Genomic DNA, 18,207 nt, shown 5'->3' with positions numbered 1-18,207 from the left:
AGGACGGGGCTGGACGGGGCAGGACGGGGGCAGGACGGGGCTGGACAGGACAGGACGGGGCTGGACAGGACAGGACGGGGCAGGACGGGGCAGGACGGGGCAGGACGGGGCTGGACAGGACAGGACGGGGCAGGACGGGGGCAGGACGGGGCTGGACAGGACAGGACGGGGCTGGACAGGACAGGACGGGGCAGGACGGGGCAGGACGGGGCAGGACGGGGCTGGACAGGACAGGACGGGGCAGGACGGGGCTGGACAGGGCAGGACGGGACAGGACGGGGCAGGACGGGGGCAGGACGGGGCAGGACAGGACAGGACGGGGCAGGACGGGCAGGACGGGGCAGGACGGGCAGGACAGGGCAGGACGGGACAGGACGGGGCTGGACAGGACAGGACGGGGCAGGACGGGCAGGACAGGACAGGACGGGGGCAGGACGGGGCTGGACAGGACAGGACGGGGCAGGACGGGGCAGGACGGGGCAGGACAGGACAGGACGGGACAGGACGGGGCTGGACAGGGCAGGACGGGGCTGGACAGGACAGGACGGGGCTGGACAGGACAGGACGGGGCTGGACAGGACAGGACGGGGCAGGACGGGGCTGGACAGGACAGGACGGGGCAGGATGGGACAGGACGGGGCTGGACAGGACAGGACGGGGCTGGACAGGGCAGGACGGGGCTGGACAGGACAGGACGGGGCAGGACGGGGCAGGACGGGGCAGGACGGGGCAGGACGGGACAGGACGGGGCAGGACGGGGCAGGACGGGACAGGACGGGACAGGACGGGGCAGGACGGGGCAGGACGGGCAGGCCGGGGCAGGCCGGGCAGGAGGGACGAGGCGGGGCCGCCCCACGCGCAGGTTGTCTTGGGTCAGACCCGTTGGGTTCTCCCTGTCTGCTTCCTCCTGTGAATGGGGTTGATGCCTTTGCTTGTCTTCATAACGGCTGTCAGACTTCGACATACTGATCTGGGGAGAGCTGTATAAGCATATATTAGCGTCTGGGATGTTTGCATTTGGTAATCCATTTGTATCAGGAATTTTCGTGGGTTTTACACAGACTTGTGTTCAAGTGTTACTTCTTTCACATATACCAAGTCAGTATTTGGTATTCGTGGGTCACTGCGTGGATTCTGTGTTAGTTTGCCCACGTGTGGCTGTTAGAAGTCTGTCACAGGTTGCTGTGCCCTCGCTGCCAACACTTACAACACTCAATGGCTTTTTTATTTTTTAATGCTGCTGATCCCCTATTTTTGTGGTACAGGCTGATCAACGGGCGTCTCCATCGGCAGACAGAAATTGTTTGGTGAAGATGAATGTATAGTATATACAATATAAAGTAACTTTTCTAGCAATCTAAATTTACTGTGAGCAGATATGGATGAATATGTAATCTTAAAGCAATTAATGCCTTGAGACCGTGTCCCTTCAACCGCCACGTGCAGGCGTTCCTGCGCAGGGGATCCAGAACCGCGTGTCACCACAGAAAAGCGGATAATGGTGCGGGTTTCCGGAGCGCAGCACCCGAACTGTTGGCGGCTGTATCTTCCTTTTCCGTGTGTCTGCTGTCTTGAGCAGGGTAAGTCCTTGAGAAGCTTGTAATGCAAAATACCATCCCTCTGCTCTTTCTCACGTCAGTAAAACAATTCCGCAGGAAGCTAAGGTGGAGTGACTGGATGTGGCTGAGCCCCAGGGCCAGCTGCTGTGTGCTGTTTCCCGTCCATCACTGTTCCGATGGAAAAACCACGTTTATTGATAAGATCCACTGCTGGAGGTTGTGCTGGTTTGACTGAAAACAAGTTAATTTTCTCCAGCGGAGCCGTGTCTCCGCGTGGGCTGCAGCGGAGCCGTGTGTGTGTCCGCATGGGCCGCAGCGGAGCCGTGTGTGTGTCCGCATGGGCCGCAGCGGAGCCGTGTGTGTGTCCGCGTGGGCCGCAGCGGAGCCGTGTGTGTGTCCGCATGGGCTGCAGCGGAGCCGTGTGTGTGTCCGCGTGGGCTGCAGCGGAGCCGTGTGTGTGTCCGCGTGGGCCGCAGCGGAGCCGTGTTTGTGTCCGCGTGGGCCGCAGCGGAGCCGTGTGTGTGTCCGCATGGGCTGCAGCGGAGCCGTGTGTGTGTCCGCGTGGGCCGCAGCGGAGCCGTGTGTGTGTCCGCGTGGGCTGCAGCGGAGCCGTGTGTGTGTCCGCGTGGGCCGCAGCGGAGCCGTGTGTGTGTCCGCGTGGGCCGCAGCGGAGCCGTGTGTGTGTCTGCGTGGGCTGCAGCGGAGCCGTGTGTCCGCGTGGGCCGCAGCGGAGCCGTGTTTGTGTCCGCATAGGCCGCAGCGGAGCCGTGTTTGTGTCCGCATAGGCCGCAGCGGAGCCGTGTGTGTGTCCGCGTGGGCCGCAGCGGAGCCGTGTTTGTGTCCGCGTGGGCCGCATCGGAGCCGTGTGTGTGTCCGCATGGGCCGCAGCGGAGCCGTGTGTCCGCATGGGCCGCAGCGGAGCCGTGTGTCCGCATGGGCTGCAGCGGAGCCGTGTGTGTGTCCGCATGGGCTGCAGCGGAGCCGTGTGTCCGCATGGGCCGCAGCGGAGCCGTGTGTGTGTCCGCATGGGCTGCAGCGGAGCCGTGTGTGTGTCCGCATGGGCTGCAGCGGAGCCGTGTGTGTGTCCGCATGGGCTGCAGCGGAGCCGTGTGTCCGCATGGGCCGCAGGGGTCACCGGCAGGGCCGGATCCCCTGCTCCCTGGGCACCGCTGGGCACGGCGGCTCCTCCAGGAGCAGGCGGCCGGTGCCTCGTGGCAGATGTTCCGGATGGGGTGTGAAAGGCGGCTGTTTTCTGAATTTCTCTCAATAGAGATGAAATTCTAAGAAGATTTTTAAAAGAAAAGCTCAATTATTTGAAATAGAAGCAGTTTGTGCAGTATGCGGGGTCTGAGTTACTGTGAAATTGCGTTTTACTCGTAGCTCTTTTTCAAAGCGTGCGTGTACTTTCTGAAGCAACCTCAGCGCCTCGCTGCGGCGTCCCTGCATCCCACTGCGGGTGTCCCTGCGTCCCGCTGCGGGTGTCCCTGCGTCCCGCTGCGGGTGTCCCTGCATCCCACTGCGGGTGTCCCTGCGTCCCGCTGCGGCGTCCCTGCGTCCCACTGCGGGTGTCCCTGCATCCCACTGCGGGTGTCCCTGCGTCCCACTGCGGGTGTCCCTGCGTCCCACTGCGGGTGTCCCTGCGTCCCGCTGCGGCGTCCCTGCGTCCCGCTGCGGCGTCCCTGCGTCCCGCTGCGGGTGTCCCTGCGTCCCGCTGCGGGTGTCCCTGCGTCCCGCTGCGGGTGTCCCTGCATCCCTCTGCGGGTGTCCCTGCGTCCCGCCGCGGGTGTCCCTGCGTCCCGCTGCGGGTGTCCATGCGTCCCACCGCGGCTCCGGTTACTGCGCGTTGCCAGCCCCGCGCTCCTCAGCCTCCTTCTGCTGAACGCGGTGGCGCGATGGCATGACCGCCCTGTTTGGGAGCGTTACCTGAGACACTAAATCACGTGTGTGTACAGAACGGTGCCGATGCCTCGGCAGCTTTGGTAGTGGTTCAGCTAGTTGCTGCACAATACTAGAAACCTTCTTTCTATTAATTTAATTGCTGAAAAATTAGTGAACAGTATTTATATCACGTTTTACAGAAGGGGCAGTAAATTGCATTAGATCCTTTGTTACGCCATGGAGAAGCAACAATTATTCAAGCGGCTCGGTGGATATTTTGGCTGAAACTCCATCTGCCAAAGCAGAAATCAGTTCTGTTTTTAACAAGACGAGGCACTCTTGTGCAGTTGTTCAGCGGAGCTGCTCGGAGAGGGTGTTTCCATGTGCTGCTCCTGCCTGTCCCTGCGCTGCTCCGGGTGCGATCTGTGTGCGCTCTTTGTTGTCTCACAACAAAGCTGAGCTGTCTTCAGCTCATCAATGACAGTTTTCAGTAGAAATGTGTGGAAAACCTCCCCTCGGGAAGCAGAAAACAACTGGGTACTTTCAGAAAAGTTCTATTGTGCGCTGAGAGGGCAGGTTTGTGAATGCGGAGGGCGGTGGAGCGGTTGGGGTTGGTACGGAGAGGGCTGGTGAGCCCTGCTGCGCACGGCCGCAGGGGAACAGGCGGCGCTTTGGCTGGAACTGGCCCTGGAACCCCAACCCTCCTCCTGTAAAAACTGCCGAGCGTTCGTCCAGATGAGCTGCGCGGGCGCAAAACGCTCTGCTGTCGCTGCTCAGCTGGCGGGGCGATGGTGCCGGGGGTCGGTGAGGGGCGCCGCGAGCAGGCGGCGTCACCGCCGGGACAGGCAGAGCGCGCGGCTCGGGGGGCGCTGCCTTCGCCGCCGGGTTCCCGACCTACTGATTGAAAGTCACGCAAGTTTGAGAATTTCTCTGAGCTAACTGCCACAGTGTGGGGTTTCAGAAGTGGTGTCCCTGTGGGGCGGTGGTGTCCCCGTGGGGCGGTGGTGTCCCTGTGGGGCGGTGGTGTCCCCATTGGGCGGTGGTGTCCCCGTGGGGTGGTGGTGTCCCCATGGGGCAGTGGTGTCCCCGTGGGGCGGTGGTGTCCCCATTGGGCGGTGGTGTCCCCGTGGGGTGGTGGTGTCCCCGTGGGGTGTGGTGTCCCCGTGGGGCTGTGCTGGCCTGGCACGGCCGTGCAGATGCAAACACGGCTCACCAGCGGTTTGAGAGGTGACCCCAGCTGTGTGCTCGTTGTGACCCAGGTGGGACCTTATTGTCCATCTGAGCAGTCACCCTACTGAATCCCAGACAGAGCCTGTACAGCAAATTGAGAGTAAGAATGAATTAATTTGTATTAGGATCAATGCATCATTACAGTAAACCTTAGAAATGTACCCACCTGAGCTGGGACAAGGTTCCCTTTACAAACCGATGACAGTTGCCGCTCGGGGGCCGCTGTGGGTGCGCTTGCTGGCCAAACCTGAAGTGCATTTGTTTCCAAAAACTGTAAACCCAAGTGAGTTAAGTCAGAAAAACAATCTTGCATTTCCATGTGAGAGGAGCAGGAGGAGCACGAGTCGTTGTTTTTAGGCCCATCTTTTGTCGTGACCAGATTTCCTAAGCATTGCTCGGTTCCTGCGGGTTTCCGTCCCTGGGCCCAGCGCGTCCGGCGGGCGGCGCTGGAGCTGGCGCTGGCGCTGCAGCCGGGCCCGGGGCAGAGCAGCCGGCCCGCGCTGACCGCAAACCCAGAGAACGCGCCGCGTCTGAGACCGGGAACACCGGGAAACGCACGGGAGGTGTCTCTCAGACTGAGTATAGATGAGTATGGTACAGGCAACCAGGCTGATTAGCAATTAACAGAACATAATCCATGTGAAAACATGCCTTGTGGATCAATTAACATCTCTTAAAAATAACTTTCTTTTTAAGGATGGATCTGTTATGAATAGATGGCAAACAGTTGTCTGGCTGCAGAGCAGCAAGCTGTGAAGGAGCTTCTCTCGCTTCTTCTTCCCTGGAAGAGTAAATTACCCACCAGCCAACAGCTTCCCAAATCATACCGGGTGTGCTTGCCGTGCTTGCTCGAGGCCTAAAATCAAAGCCTAGTCTTGGAGTGTTTCCCCAGAGGGCCCGTTCCTGCCGTCACAAGCGCTCGGGCCGCGTTCTGCCCGTGGTGCTCGGTGAGCAGAGCGGCTCCCGGCCCGCTGCCCGGCAGACCCGCTGCCGGAGGGACGCGCCGGGTAACCGGCGCCGTTGAGCCGTGCCCGCAGTCCGGCAGCCCCTGCTCTCCTCTGGGCTCCCCAAAGCTCGCGGGGCACGGGCCGGGTGATGGGGGTTGCGTGTGTCTCCCCTGGGCCTGTGCAATGCGGGGCAGGTTTGGAATGGACCTGCAGGGACCCCCTGAGCTCGTGTGGGAGTCTGAGCCAGCTCGCGTCCCAGGGGAGCAGATCTGAGGCCGCATCCTGCCCGGAGCTCTGCGTGTCGCTCACCCACCCGCGCTCCTGCTGGAAGAAGATGAGCGGTGCTTTTCTCTTCCAGGCTGCGTCGGGGTTTTCTTTGTTTCTTTGTTTGTTTTAAATAAACTTCTGAGGCCATTGACAGCAGATGTATTTTGCTTTTTGGTTTTATTCTCCTCCAGAAAACAAGACTTTCAGTTCAGATGTGTTCCCGACAGGGTCACGACGCCGTATTTTTAGCAGGCCGGGTGACTGTTCTGCAGCGCGCTCTGGCCGTGCTCGTTCGGAGCTGCAGTTGCTTTCTCAGACACGCATTTGGGGCTCCCGCCATGCACCCAGGGTGCTGCTGCCTCACGTTACAGGTCCTGCTGCGTGCGCGCGGTGCCGCGTGCCGGGCTGGCGGAGCGCTGCCGGCCGGCCCTGCCCGCGCCGCCGTGGACGGCTCGCTGCCGGCCTCCCGGCGCGCGGCCCAGGCTCCCTCTGGCTCGGCCGGCGGCCGTGCGGGCGGTGCGTGCGCTGCTGTGCGGTGCCTGCGCTGCTGTGCAGTGCGTGCGCTGCTGTGCGGTGCGTGCGCTGCTGTGTGTGCGCTGCTGTGCTGTGTGTGCGCTGCTGTGCGGTGCCTGCGCTGCTGTGCGGTGTGTGCGCTGCTGTGCTGTGTGTGCGCTGCTGTGTGTGCGCTGCTGTGCTGTGTGTGCGCTGCTGTGCAGTGCGTGCGCTGCTGTGCTGTGTGTGCGCTGCTGTGTGTGCGCTGCTGTGCTGTGTGTGCGCTGCTGTGCGGTGCGTGCGCTGCTGTGCGGTGCGTGCGCTGCTGTGCTGTGTGTGCGCTGCTGTGCTGTGTGTGCGCTGCTGTGCGGTGCGTGCGCTGCTGTGCTGTGTGTGCGCTGCTGTGCTGTGTGTGCGCTGCTGTGCTGTGTGTGTGCTGCTGTGCGGTGCCTGCGCTGCTGTGCTGTGTGTGCGCTGCTGTGCGGTGCGTGCGCTGCTGTGCGGTGCGTGCGCTGCTGTGCTGTGTGTGCGCTGCTGTGCTGTGTGTGCGCTGCTGTGCGGTGCGTGCGCTGCGTTGCTGTGTGTGCGCTGCTGTGCTGTGTGTGCGCTGCTGTGCTGTGTGTGCGCTGCTGTGCTGTGCGTGCGCTGCTGTGCGGTGCCTGCGCTGCTGTGCTGTGTGTGCGCTGCTGTGCTGTGTGTGCGCTGCTGTGCTGTGTGTGCGCTGCTGTGCGGTGCGTGCGCTGCGTTGCTGTGTGTGCGCTGCTGTGCTGTGTGTGCGCTGCTGTGCTGTGTGTGCGCTGCTGTGCTGTGCGTGCGCTGCTGTGCTGTGTGTGCGCTGCTGTGCTGTGCCTGCGCTGCTGTGCTGTGTGTGCGCTGCTGTGCTGTGCGTGCGCTGCTGTGCGGTGCCTGCGCTGCTGTGCTGTGTGTGCGCTGCTGTGCTGTGTGTGCGCTGCTGTGCTGTGTGTGCGCTGCTGTGCGGTGCGTGCGCTGCTGTGCGGTGCGTGCGCTGCTGTGCTGTGTGTGCGCTGCTGTGCTGTGTGTGCGCTGCTGTGCTGTGTGTGCGCTGCTGTGCTGTGTGTGTGCTGCTGTGCGGTGCCTGCGCTGCTGTGCTGTGCCTGCGCTGCTGTGCTGTGTGTGCGCTGCTGTGCTGTGTGTGCGCTGCTGTGCGGTGCGTGCGCTGCTGTGCGGTGCGTGCGCTGCTGTGCTGGGCAGGGGCCTGGGTCACCCATGGATGCCCAGGCTCAGCAGTTTCGCTCACTCGCTGCTGCTGCTGAAGTTTGCTGGTTAGAAATCAGTCTGCCAGCTGCTGCCTATTGCGACGCCGAAGGGGCGAGATGAACTGTCTCCTGTCTGTCCTCTCGAGACCGGGCTAGATTTGTTTCCCTGCTGTTGCTCTACAGTAGGCAATATCCATGGCCCAGCTTGGGCTCGGTATTACAAGAAGGAAAATGCTTGCACTGCTGAACTGTTGTTTGTCCTTTAAGTGTTTGAACTGGTCTTGCTGTGTGGGGAAAGGTTTTGTGTTGGGAGATGCCCTGTGAACTCAAAGAACCTGATTTGAGTGATTCAGTGATCAGAAGCGATTTCTAATACCAGAGGTCCGTGTCCTTTGGGTGACGGTTCGAGCTCCGGTCGTGGCGGCTTCTCTGCGGGAGCTGCGGGTCGGGCTCCCTGCGGGCGCCGCTCCGCAGAGGGTGCGGGAATTGTCCAGACAGCGCGGAACGGAGAGAATTCGTCAGCAGGTGCTGTGTAGCGGCTTAGGAAACAGCAAGGAGCGAGAACAGCAGAGGAAGCACGGCTGAGATCAGCTTTTAGTGTTGTTTGGATTCTCTTTAGCATTTAACGATTGTATTTTATCAGGACAGTAAGGCAGTTTGATGAAACTCCCTGTTACTCAAGACAGAAATGCACGTTTTTGAAAATCTGCCTGCACGTCCTAGTTTCGCTGTAACTATTTTGGTTGACTTTAAAATCAGGTACTTCGTTAAGAAAACGGTGGTGAACCGCACGGCGGCCCCTGCCCTTGCTCCGGCGAACCTCGTCGGTGCGGGGCTGCTGGTGGCCCCGGCGCTGTGGGACTCCTGCCCTGTGCCGGCCGGGATCTGCTCCGGGATCTGCTCCGGGATCTGCTCCGGGACCTTCCCTGTGGGCACAGACCCAGAGGGTGACGTCCTGTGCCAGGTGACATGACGTCCTGTGCCGGGTGACGTGACGTCCTGTGCCGGGTGACGTCCTGTGCCGGGTGATGTGACGTCCTGTGCCGGGTGACGTGACGTCCTGTGCTGGGTGATGTGACGTCCTGTGCTGGGTGATGTGACGTCCTGTGCCGGGTGATGTGACGTCCTGTGCCGGGTGACGTGACGTCCTGTGCCGGGTGACGTCCTGTGCCGGGTGACGTGACGTCCTGTGCCGGGTGATGTGACGTCCTGTGCCGGGTGACGTCCTGTGCCGGGTGATGTGACGTCCTGTGCCAGGTGACATCCTGTGCCGGCTGCACACGCGTGTTCCCAGAGGACAGAGCTGCATTGTTGGGACAGAGGAAAGTGAAAGTCCCGAAAGCATTCAGGCCGTCTTCGCTTTGCGTGGGGAGCCGCTCCTGCCGCGGGCGGTGCTGAGCAGCGCGAGCGCCGCTCACAGAGGTTCAGGGTGAGCTGAGTACAGAGAGACCTTGGATCGCACGGGCTCTGCTGTTTCGCAGCTCACAGGAGGGGGGTTATATTTTGTGTGAGACGTTATCACAGCCGCGCGGAGGCGCCTGCAGAACCGGTACAAACGGTAAGTGACGACTGATCTACTTAAAAGGAGAAAGTATTTTTAGTCAATCCGTGGTACATATTCCACTTCAATGACTAATACTTTGGGATTTAAAAATTCAGCTTTCTTGTGTCGTCAGTTTAGCTGCGCTTATCTGGGTCTTCAGAACCTCTCCACAAAGCCAGGGAAGATCAGATTTTCGGCTGTTGCTATTCCTGCAGTTGAAGGAAATGTGGGTTAAGGGGAAGGGACATGTTGAGTGTGTTCTTTCATAAGCTGTCAGTGGAAAAAATAGCACAGTGCTACATGTTTAAAAATGTTTTTGTACGTCATCTGCAAGGCAGATTTACATATTTGTTGTTGAAAACAATTTTGAGTTGTGGGAGCTTCTCTTTTTGTAACACAGAATAAGGGGTGTTTGGGGTTTTCTGGGTTGTTTGTTTTCTTTCGGTTTTCTTTTATTTTTCCTGCTGCTCTGACATTCTGCTTTCACCAACAAGTACCAACCCAGGCGAGTATTCAGAAGCAAAGAAACAGAAAGAAAAGGAAAGCATTCTGCTTTCCAGGAGAGTACATGAGCACATCTGGGAGTGAGTGTGGGCGCGAACTCCCTCAGAAATCAAGAAGCTTGTTCTGAGAGGATCTTTCACGTGGGAGCTGAGCGCGGAGCTGTCAGGTTCTGTGTGTCCGAGCAGTTTTAATGGGTTAACAAACCAGCCCGTGTCAGCTCCGCTGGGTGACCCGTCCTGCCCGGTGCTGGCTGCGCGCTCAGAGCCCATTGGGAGGCAGGGAGCGGCGCGTTAAACCTCGACCCACGTGCTGCCTCGCGATTCGGGGCACGGACCCTCCTGCTGGAGCTGCCGAGGGAGCCCGGGGCGAAGGAGCGTCCCGAGGGGAGCCCGGGGCGAAGGAGGGTCCCGAGGGGAGCACAGAGCGAAGGAGGGTCCTGAGGGGAGCGCAGAGCGAAGGAGGGTCCTGAGGGGAGCGCAGAGCGAAGGAGGGTCCCGAGGGGAGCACAGAGCGAAGGAGGGTCCCGAGGGGAGCGCAGGGCGAAGGAGGGTCCCGAGGGGAGCACAGAGCGAAGGAGGGTCCCGAGGGGAGCGCAGGGCGAAGGAGGGTCCCGAGGGGAGCCCGGGGCGAAGGAGGGTCCCGAGGGGAGCGCAGGGCGAAGGAGGGTCCCGAGGGGAGCGCAGGGCGAAGGCGTTAGCAATAGTGTTGAGACTAAAAGAAATGGTTTTTCTGGGCGAGGGCTGTGTTCCGTGTCACTTGGGGCTCCTCGGGGTGCGGGGCTGGTGCGTGTGCCAGCAGCCTGGGGAATGGAACACCAGACCCACTTGGAAATGTCCCATTTCATCGCTCTGCAGTTTTTAGGTTGCACTTTATTGGTAAACTTAATCCTTGAGGCGGACTGGGCACTTTGCCTGGATCGTGGCTTCTGCTGAACCAGAGGGGTGTTGCACAGTATGCTAAAAGTTTTTATTTTGTATTTTACCATGTTGGGAAGATGGAAGGTACTTTTTTCACATGGAGGTTTCTAACAGGTTAACCAATTATTGCTTATTTAAACAAAAGAAAAAGACTGGAACCACTGAAGACCATCACCTTCCTCTCGCTCCTTCGGTCTCGTGTTCAGTGCTGCAGAAACGTTCCGAATGTCGTAGGAAAAGTGCTTGGGGAAAGGAAGGGCTGCTTTTCTTACCGTGGTTGAAACTGAGGCAAGAAACTGAACAGTAACGAGGAGAGCAAGTCCTGTACAGAGCATCCCCGAGCGAAACCTTCCAAAGGCAAATACAGTGGAAACTGACTTCATCCTGGTGGTATCGGAGCAGGGGAGCTCCGGGTCTGTGCGGTGACTCTGAACTCTAGGAGCTTAAATTAGAAGGTAAATGTTAAATAATGCATTATCTTAAAGTGCTTCTGATCCAAGTGGTACCCTATGCCATTAGGTTATAGCAGCTTTTATCATTTTTAGCTTCTATATGCCAGCAAGAATGTTGAGGTGGCTTCAGCCCATCCCTGGGCAGTGAGCACAGGGACAGTGTCGGGTCCCCAGCTGGGGCTGGTGGGGAGCAGGAGCAGGGCCATGGAGCAGGAGCAGGGTTATGGAGCAGGAGCAGGGCCATGGAGCAGGAGCAGGAGCAGGGCCATGGAGCAGGAGCAGGGCCATGGAGCAGGAGCAGGGCCATGGAGCAGGAGCAGGGTTATGGAGCAGGAGCAGGGCCATGGAGCAGGAGCAGGAGCAGGGCCATGGAGCAGGAGCAGGAGCAGGGCCATGGAGCAGGAGCAGGGCCATGGAGCAGGAGCAGGGCCATGGAGCAGGAGCAGGGTTATGGAGCAGGAGCAGGAGCAGGGCCATGGAGCAGGAGCAGGGCCGTGGAGCAGGAGCAGGGCTATAGAGCAGGAGCAGGGCCATGGAGCAGGAGCAGGAGCAGGGTTTACTGTCTAGATACCATTACATCCTGTTAATATACATTGGTAAGTTTAGAGGATATAAATCTTGTTACTAAGTGTTGCCCTTCCGAAGGGTTCTGTAGAAATTTAGCGAAATTATGAATTCAAAGTTAACTATAACCAGTTTCTGTATCTGGACAAAACTTAGACGTGAACATGGAGATCTTTGAGAGCTCTTAAATATTTAATATCACTTATTGGAGAAACAGATGCAAAGATTCAACTAGGTTTTTTAATACAATTACTGTAAAACATCATTAGTTCCTTCTGGTACCTGCCAAAGTCCGATTTCGTGGTTTTCCATGTTCACCGGGACAGGGAGGACATCCATAAGTGCGCTGTACAGCAGGCGTTCTGTACAAATACAGTCCTTTGGGACTTATCTAGGGGAGATTTCCTAGTTCAGCTGGGAGAAAGCTGAGCCTGTTACGTTTCAAGCAGATCAGGAGAATTATGAATTCCTTGGGGTTTAGAAGGAACGTCGGCCGGTGTGAGGTGCCGGTCCCGCGGCGCTCGCCGCGCTCGCCGCGTCGGGCGGGCTGAGCCCGTGTGCCCGGTGCTGGCGCGTCCGCCCAGCCGGCAGGAAACCACACCAGACAACCAAGATTATTAATTAGAGAACTATGACGACATTTGCAATAATTTGGCTATTTTACAATTGCAGGTGGATAAAACTAATGTATACACTGTACAGGTCACATGCGTTGTGATAAATACTCATATTATGTCTAGCTTGGATATGAAAAACTATTTACAATGTACAACCCCAGATTTAGTCAGGCACAAAAAGTGCATGATGGAGAAATTGTTTTAACTTAAAAAGCTTTCACTGCTGTGAGCATCAAGAGTTAAGAACACCAAAACTTAACATACATATCCCTGCATGGATGGGACACCTGTGTTTTATCCCTAAACTTCTTGGTTTTAAGGGGTCTTGGAAAGAGTTCTCGTCATGTTGTATGGGTCATATGAGCATCTAATCTCTAAGTTTTTAAGCTGCATCAAAGCTCATTTGCCTTCCCGCTCCGTCCCTCCTCTCTGCGCTCTCACCAAGTGCTGCAGGAAGGCGGCGCAGCGGGAACCCGCCGAGCTGCGCCCCGGGCCCTGGGCCGGGCGGAGGCGCCGGGGCTGCCGCGGCCCCTCCTGCGCTTCCCAGCGCTGCGCTGGTTGTCAGGCTTTTTCTGCGCTGGACCGGCGCACCTGGGAGCACCTGCGTGCCCCGGCCACTGCGGCGCGCTCCCGGCGCCGGCTCTGCGGGGCCGGCTCTGCGGGGCCGGCTCTGCGGGGCCGGCTCTGCGGGGCCGGCTCGGGGGCAGCACCACGTCTCGCGGCGCTGGGACCCGCACAGCCCACGGCTGGGCCGCGGCTGCCAGAGCTGGGATTTGGTTTGCACGAAGAGTTGCTGTCAGTGTTTTCTGGTGGTGTTTCTGTCCATTTGTGAGTATAGAAGTCTGCTTTTAAGAGCACCAGTGCCAGTCGCCGCGCTTTGCGAGCGTCACGCACCCTGCTGAAGAAGACATGCGCTCCTCTTCGGTGAGGAGCAGAGCTGGTTTCTGTTAATGGAGGTGATATTCAGCCTGGTAGGTTGGTTTTGGTCTTAATACTTTGTAAAGCTTGCGAAGGCTATATGACTATATTAAATATAAAAATTAACATGTTTTCATGGATTTGTTTGTTGGTTTAAATGGTGAAACGGTCTGTCTGAACAGCAGTAGAATTCCCACGAGTCACGCTACGTTGTATCCATCATAAACTGCTTCCTGAATACGGCTAATGACGTTTGTGCAAGAAATTTCCCTTCCCTTCCACCTCTGTCAGATGGGATCTGCTGTCATCATAGGTAAAGGTCTTGCAAATCTGCAGGTTTCTCAGTATATATACTGTTTTTCAAGAGCAAAATCTGCCATAAGAACGTAAACCAATTCCTTGACAAAGTGAATTGTGACCCTATTTTTAAAATGTCTTGTCGTTGTGTTAGATTGTGATGCAGAATCTAGTGTGTGCCCCGAACTCGCACAGTTACAGAAGTAGTTTCAGTTTCTGCATTTAGCCTGGACAGGCTTTTTTTAGTGGAGCTTTCTCACTGGACTCTTCAGCAGCGCGGACGCCTTTTGGCCTCTTCTTGCTCTGCCTGGCTGGGGGCAGAGCCCGTGGAGTCAGGAGCTGTTGGCTGTGGTGCCGCGGCGGGCAGTGCTGCATTGGACGGCGCTGCATTGGACGGCGCTGCATTGGACGGCGCTGCATTGGGCGGCGCTGCATTGGGCGGCGCTGCATTGGGCGGCGCTGCATTGGGCGGCGCTGCTTTGGACGGCGCTGCTTTGGACGGCGCTGCTTTGGACGGCGCTGCTTTGGGCAGTGCTGCATTGGACGGTGTCACGGCGGGCAGTGCTGCATTGGGCAGTGCTGCATTGGGCAGTGCTGCATTGGACGGTGTCACGGCGGGCGGTGCTGCATTGGCAGTGCTGCATTGGACGGTGTCACGGCGGGCAGTGCTGCATTGGGCAGCGCTGCATTGGACGGTGCCGCACGTTGCTGCCAAACTCTTCTGTGTGCCCAAAGTGTCTGGCTGCTCTCGGAGGTTTTGCAGGTGTGGGGTGGATCCTCGTGCGGTAGCTTTGCTGGGTTGAATTCGTGTGCCGTTTGCTAGAGCAGTGCTCTCACGATCAGAGAATCTCAGCATCTTATAGTCCCACATGGTAATCAGATTTTGGAGATTCTTACCATCTAACGCTGAGAGTACCCATGGAGAACTGGTAATACGAATGTCAGCTGAATTAGATTTGCTGTAATTTCTGGGGTTTGCAGTCATTTTCGTGGCACTACCTTGCAGTTTTGAGTAGATGTCAGTATGGTAAGTTACGTTGTTTTCATTTTTATTCATTCTGTGCGTGTTTCCGCCTCAGCCCCTGCGGTGCTCGGGGTCCCGGCTGACACGGCTGCTGAACAGGGCCGGCTGCGGGGCGGCTGTGCCGCAGCAGCGGTACCGGCCGGGTGCGGAGCCGCGGGCACAGCCGCACCGGGGCCCGTTGTGCGCGCCGGCGCGAGGCGCAGCGGCAGCCGCGGCCGGCAGGGCCCGGCGCCGTGCCAGGCGGGTTTGGTGCTGCAGAGCCGCACCGGGAGCCCAGCTCCTGCCTGTCACTGCCCCTCGCGTCCTGCTCGCTGGCGTCACCAGCGCTCCTGTGCACGCGTTCAGTACCCGCGCACAGCGCGCCTCGCCCTCTGCACAATCTGACTGCATTGTCATGCTCTATGTAACGTTTTCGTTCTCAGTTCCTGCTGTAACTGCCCCTTACCATGTACTTGCTCTCTCAACATAACGCTTTTCCAGAAATGCCATCTGACATCCTAGTATAATTTAGGACAGTAGGGTTTTTAGCTGTTTTTCCTCTAACCCTGGTTCCTGCAAAGCACATTTTCAGGTTTTAATTCCTCTTTTTTGTATTTTCTAATGAAAGCTGAATTTTGCTTAGTAATATTTTCTTCCAAGTTGCCAAGTTAGTCAGGAGTTTCCGTGTCAGCGAAAGGGACGGGGAGCTCGAGGGTGGCAGTTCGGAGGTGCTGAGGTTTCGTCCTGCGCCAGTGGCGGCTGCGGTTAAATGGTGTTGCTGCCTCTGTCCTATCCCGATCCTTCCGAGAGAGTTTCAGCTTTCCAGGCAATCACGTTAATCTCTGAACATTTTATTTAGTGATTATTAAATAGCTGTGTGTCAGTCATGCTACAAACAGAGCAAGTAGTTTATAGGTGGTGCGTCTTTCACTCTCCATTTTCGACTCTGAATCTCGGCACCGCGTCCGTTCAGTGAGTCTGAGGAACGCGGGTCACGGCGGTGCGGCCGGTTCGCCTGTGGTGCGGCCGGTTCGCTCGCGGTGCGGCCGGTTCGCCTGTGGTGCGGCCGGTTCGCTCGCAGTGCGGCCGGTTCACCGGCAGTGCGGCCGGTTCGCACGCGGTGCAGCCAGTTCGCCCGCGGTGCGGCCGGTTTGCACGCGGTGCGGCCGGTTCGCCGGCGGTGCGGCCGGTTTGCTCGCAGTGTGGCCGGTTTGCTCGCAGTGCGGCCGGTTTGCTCGCAGTGTGGCCGGTTCGCCGGCGGTGCGGCCGGTTCGCCTGTGGTGCGGCCGGTTCGCCCGCGGTGCGGCCGGTTCGCCGGTGGTGCGGCTGGCCAGGATCGCGGTGCGGCCGGTTCGCCGGTGGTGCGGCCGGCCCGGATTGCGGTGCGGCCGGTTTGCCGGGGGTGCGGCCGGTTCGCTTGCGGTGCGGCCGGCCTGGATCGCGGTGCAGCCGGTCCGGATCGCGGTGCGGCCGGTTCGCCGGGGGTGCGGCCGGCCCGGATCGTGGTGCGGCCGGCCCGGATCGCGGGCCGCACTGGGGGCTGGAAGGTGCGGGTTTTACAGCAGCGTCATGCGCTGAGCAGGAAGGAGAAGCCGTGTGGCTTTAAATCCCGCGGGCCCGGAGCTGCGCGGGGCGGGCGGGCGGCGATGCCCGGGGCGGGCCGGGCCGGCCGGATGGAGCCGGGCGTGCGGCGGAGGGAACCGGGGGCGGCCGGGCCCGGGGGCGGCGGGGCGCGGAGGGCGGCCCCGGCGGAGGGCGGCCCCGGCGGAGCCCCGGCATGTTCCTGTGCTGCTGCACCTGCGTGTGCTGCCCCCGGGACTGGGCCGAGCCCGGCCAGGTGAGGCTGCGCCAGCCGCTGCCCGCGGCGCCGGCGGTGCCGCTCGCGTCTGGGCGGCCTTGGCCCCGTCCTGCGGTGTCGGCCCCGGGAGCGCTGCGTTTGCCCGACACGGCTGTTGCGTTTCTGGGGTGGTTTTTTTATATGGCTTTTCTTCACTTCGCAAGCTGGGAAGTATGGAAGAGGCTCCTGTCTGAGTGAGTGCTGCCAACCGTAAACAAGATGAAACGTGGTGCTGTTTTGGGGGGGTTTCTGTTTGTGTTATTTTGGGATTTGGCTTGTATGATACAATGAGCAATGACAAGTAAATGCAGCCCCGTGTCAGACGGAGATGTTTGCGTTGGTAGCTCTTTAAATGTGACCTTGTTTTGCTGTTTTAGCTGTGCAAAATGTGTGGCCAGCAAGTAGTAAACAAACTGCAGAATCATATTTTTCCTCCAGGTAAAAAAATAGTAAGTGTCCTGTTTCTGTGGGCTGGTGACCTTCAGGCGTGAATAAGTACTTTTCCTTGGTTTCCTTTGGCTGTATAGCTGGGCGCTGCCCTTTCACAAGTCCGAGTTAATAATGAGCTGTATTTCCCCCACATTTTTTAAATATTGAAGAGAGACAGTAAGGGCTTTGACACTGGTGGCCACTGCAGAGTAGGAGATATTTCTCTGTGAGGTGTTGCCGTCAGCTCTCCAGGGCATTGTGGCTCAGTGTCTGGGGAAAAAAGAAATATGGGATCCAGACTTATTTTTGCTATTTGCCATAGCTGAAAGTTTGCCCAGGGTCTGTTATCATTTGCAGAAGGCATGGTTGAGAAATAGCATGGTGTTACCATTGTTTTTGAAGCATATATGTCTAATCACGTTTATTTAAGAGTCTCATCATTTTCCGCTGGGAGATCTGGATCTCAGGTCCGCTTTCTCTCCCCGCCTCCCTCGGTGCCCACGACAGAAGTGGCACAGGCGGCTCCGGGGAGCAGCTCTGCGGCGCGGGAGGGGGGGAGCGGTGATTCAGAGCCCACGTTCCAGGCTGACCGATGCGTACACGTAACGTGAGGCTAAAGCCTCCCCTCTTGCAGCCGGGGAGCGCGGTGGCGCTGCCGCCGTGTCTGTGCGCTGCGCGTGGGGCGCCCGGCAGCTCCCACCGGCACCGCGGGGACGCTGCCGCGGGAACGGGGCCTCCGGAGGGGGTGCCGTGGGAGTGGGGCCTCCGGGTGGGGTGCTGCGGGAACGGGGCCTCCGGAGGGGGTGCCGCGGGAACGGTGCCTCCGGGTGGGGTGCTGCGGGGACTTCTCGCTTTTTGCAAGAACACTGAAAGCAACATAGTGACTTCAGTGTTCAGTCATGGCAGTGCCTGCGGTGGATGTCGGAGCAGCGCCCTGTCGCCTCACCCTGCTGGTGTCCCTGGAGCGCACCTTTCCCTTGTGCGCTCGCTGTTGAGTCTCCAGGCTGTGAGGCGCAGGCGCGCGAGTCCCCGCGCCGCGCTGCTCCCGCGAGTCCCCGCGCCGCGCTGCTCCCGCGAGTCCCCGCGCCGCGCTGCTCCCGCGAGTCCCCGCGCCGCGCTGCTCCCGCGAGTCCCCGCGCCGCGCTGCTCCCGCGAGTCCCCGCGCCGCGCTGCTCCCGCGAGTCCCCGCGCCGCGCTGCTCCCGCGAGTCCCCGTGCCGCGCTGCTCCCGCGTGTCCCCGCACCGCTCCCCCGAGTCCCCGCGCCGCGCTGCTCCCGCGTGTCCCCGCACCGCTCCCGCGAGTCCCCGCGCCGCGCTGCTCCCGCGAGTCCCCGCGCCGGTCCCGCGTGTCCCCGCGCCGGTCCCGCGTGTCCCCGCGCCGGTCCCGCGCGTCCCCGCGCCGCGCTGCTCCCGCGCGTCCCCGCGCCGCGCTGCTCCCGCGCGTCCCCGCGCCGCGCTGCTCCCGCGCGTCCCCGCGCCGCGCTGCTCCCGCGCGTCCCCGCGCCGCGCTCCTCCCGCGCGTCCCCGCGCCGCGCT

General features: G+C 59.7%; 1 protein-coding gene across 9 annotated transcripts in view; it reads left to right on the top strand.

Moving 5' to 3' along the window:
• TMCC1 (transmembrane and coiled-coil domain family 1) overlaps positions 1–18,207 on the top strand; it is a 74,365-nt gene that overhangs the window by 30,698 nt on the left and 25,460 nt on the right. The window contains exon 1 of one of the 9 annotated variants that reach the window (XM_082060502.1): positions 16,088–16,242. The exons of 7 other annotated variants lie outside the window; for them this stretch is intronic. In XM_082060502.1, the coding sequence (XP_081916628.1) occupies positions 16,183–16,242 (60 nt within the window). In that variant the 5' untranslated portion in view covers positions 16,088–16,182. Of the gene's footprint in view, positions 1–16,087; positions 16,243–17,100; positions 17,441–18,207 lie in introns of those variants that run through there. One more of the 9 variants, XM_082060501.1, reaches the window with a different exon arrangement.

The sequence above is a fragment of the Streptopelia decaocto genome (assembly GCF_964273445.1).
Source record: "Streptopelia decaocto genome assembly, chromosome: 8".
NCBI classification, from domain to species: domain Eukaryota; kingdom Metazoa; phylum Chordata; class Aves; order Columbiformes; family Columbidae; genus Streptopelia; species Streptopelia decaocto.
This window is presented reverse-complemented; position numbering and strand designations above follow the sequence as displayed.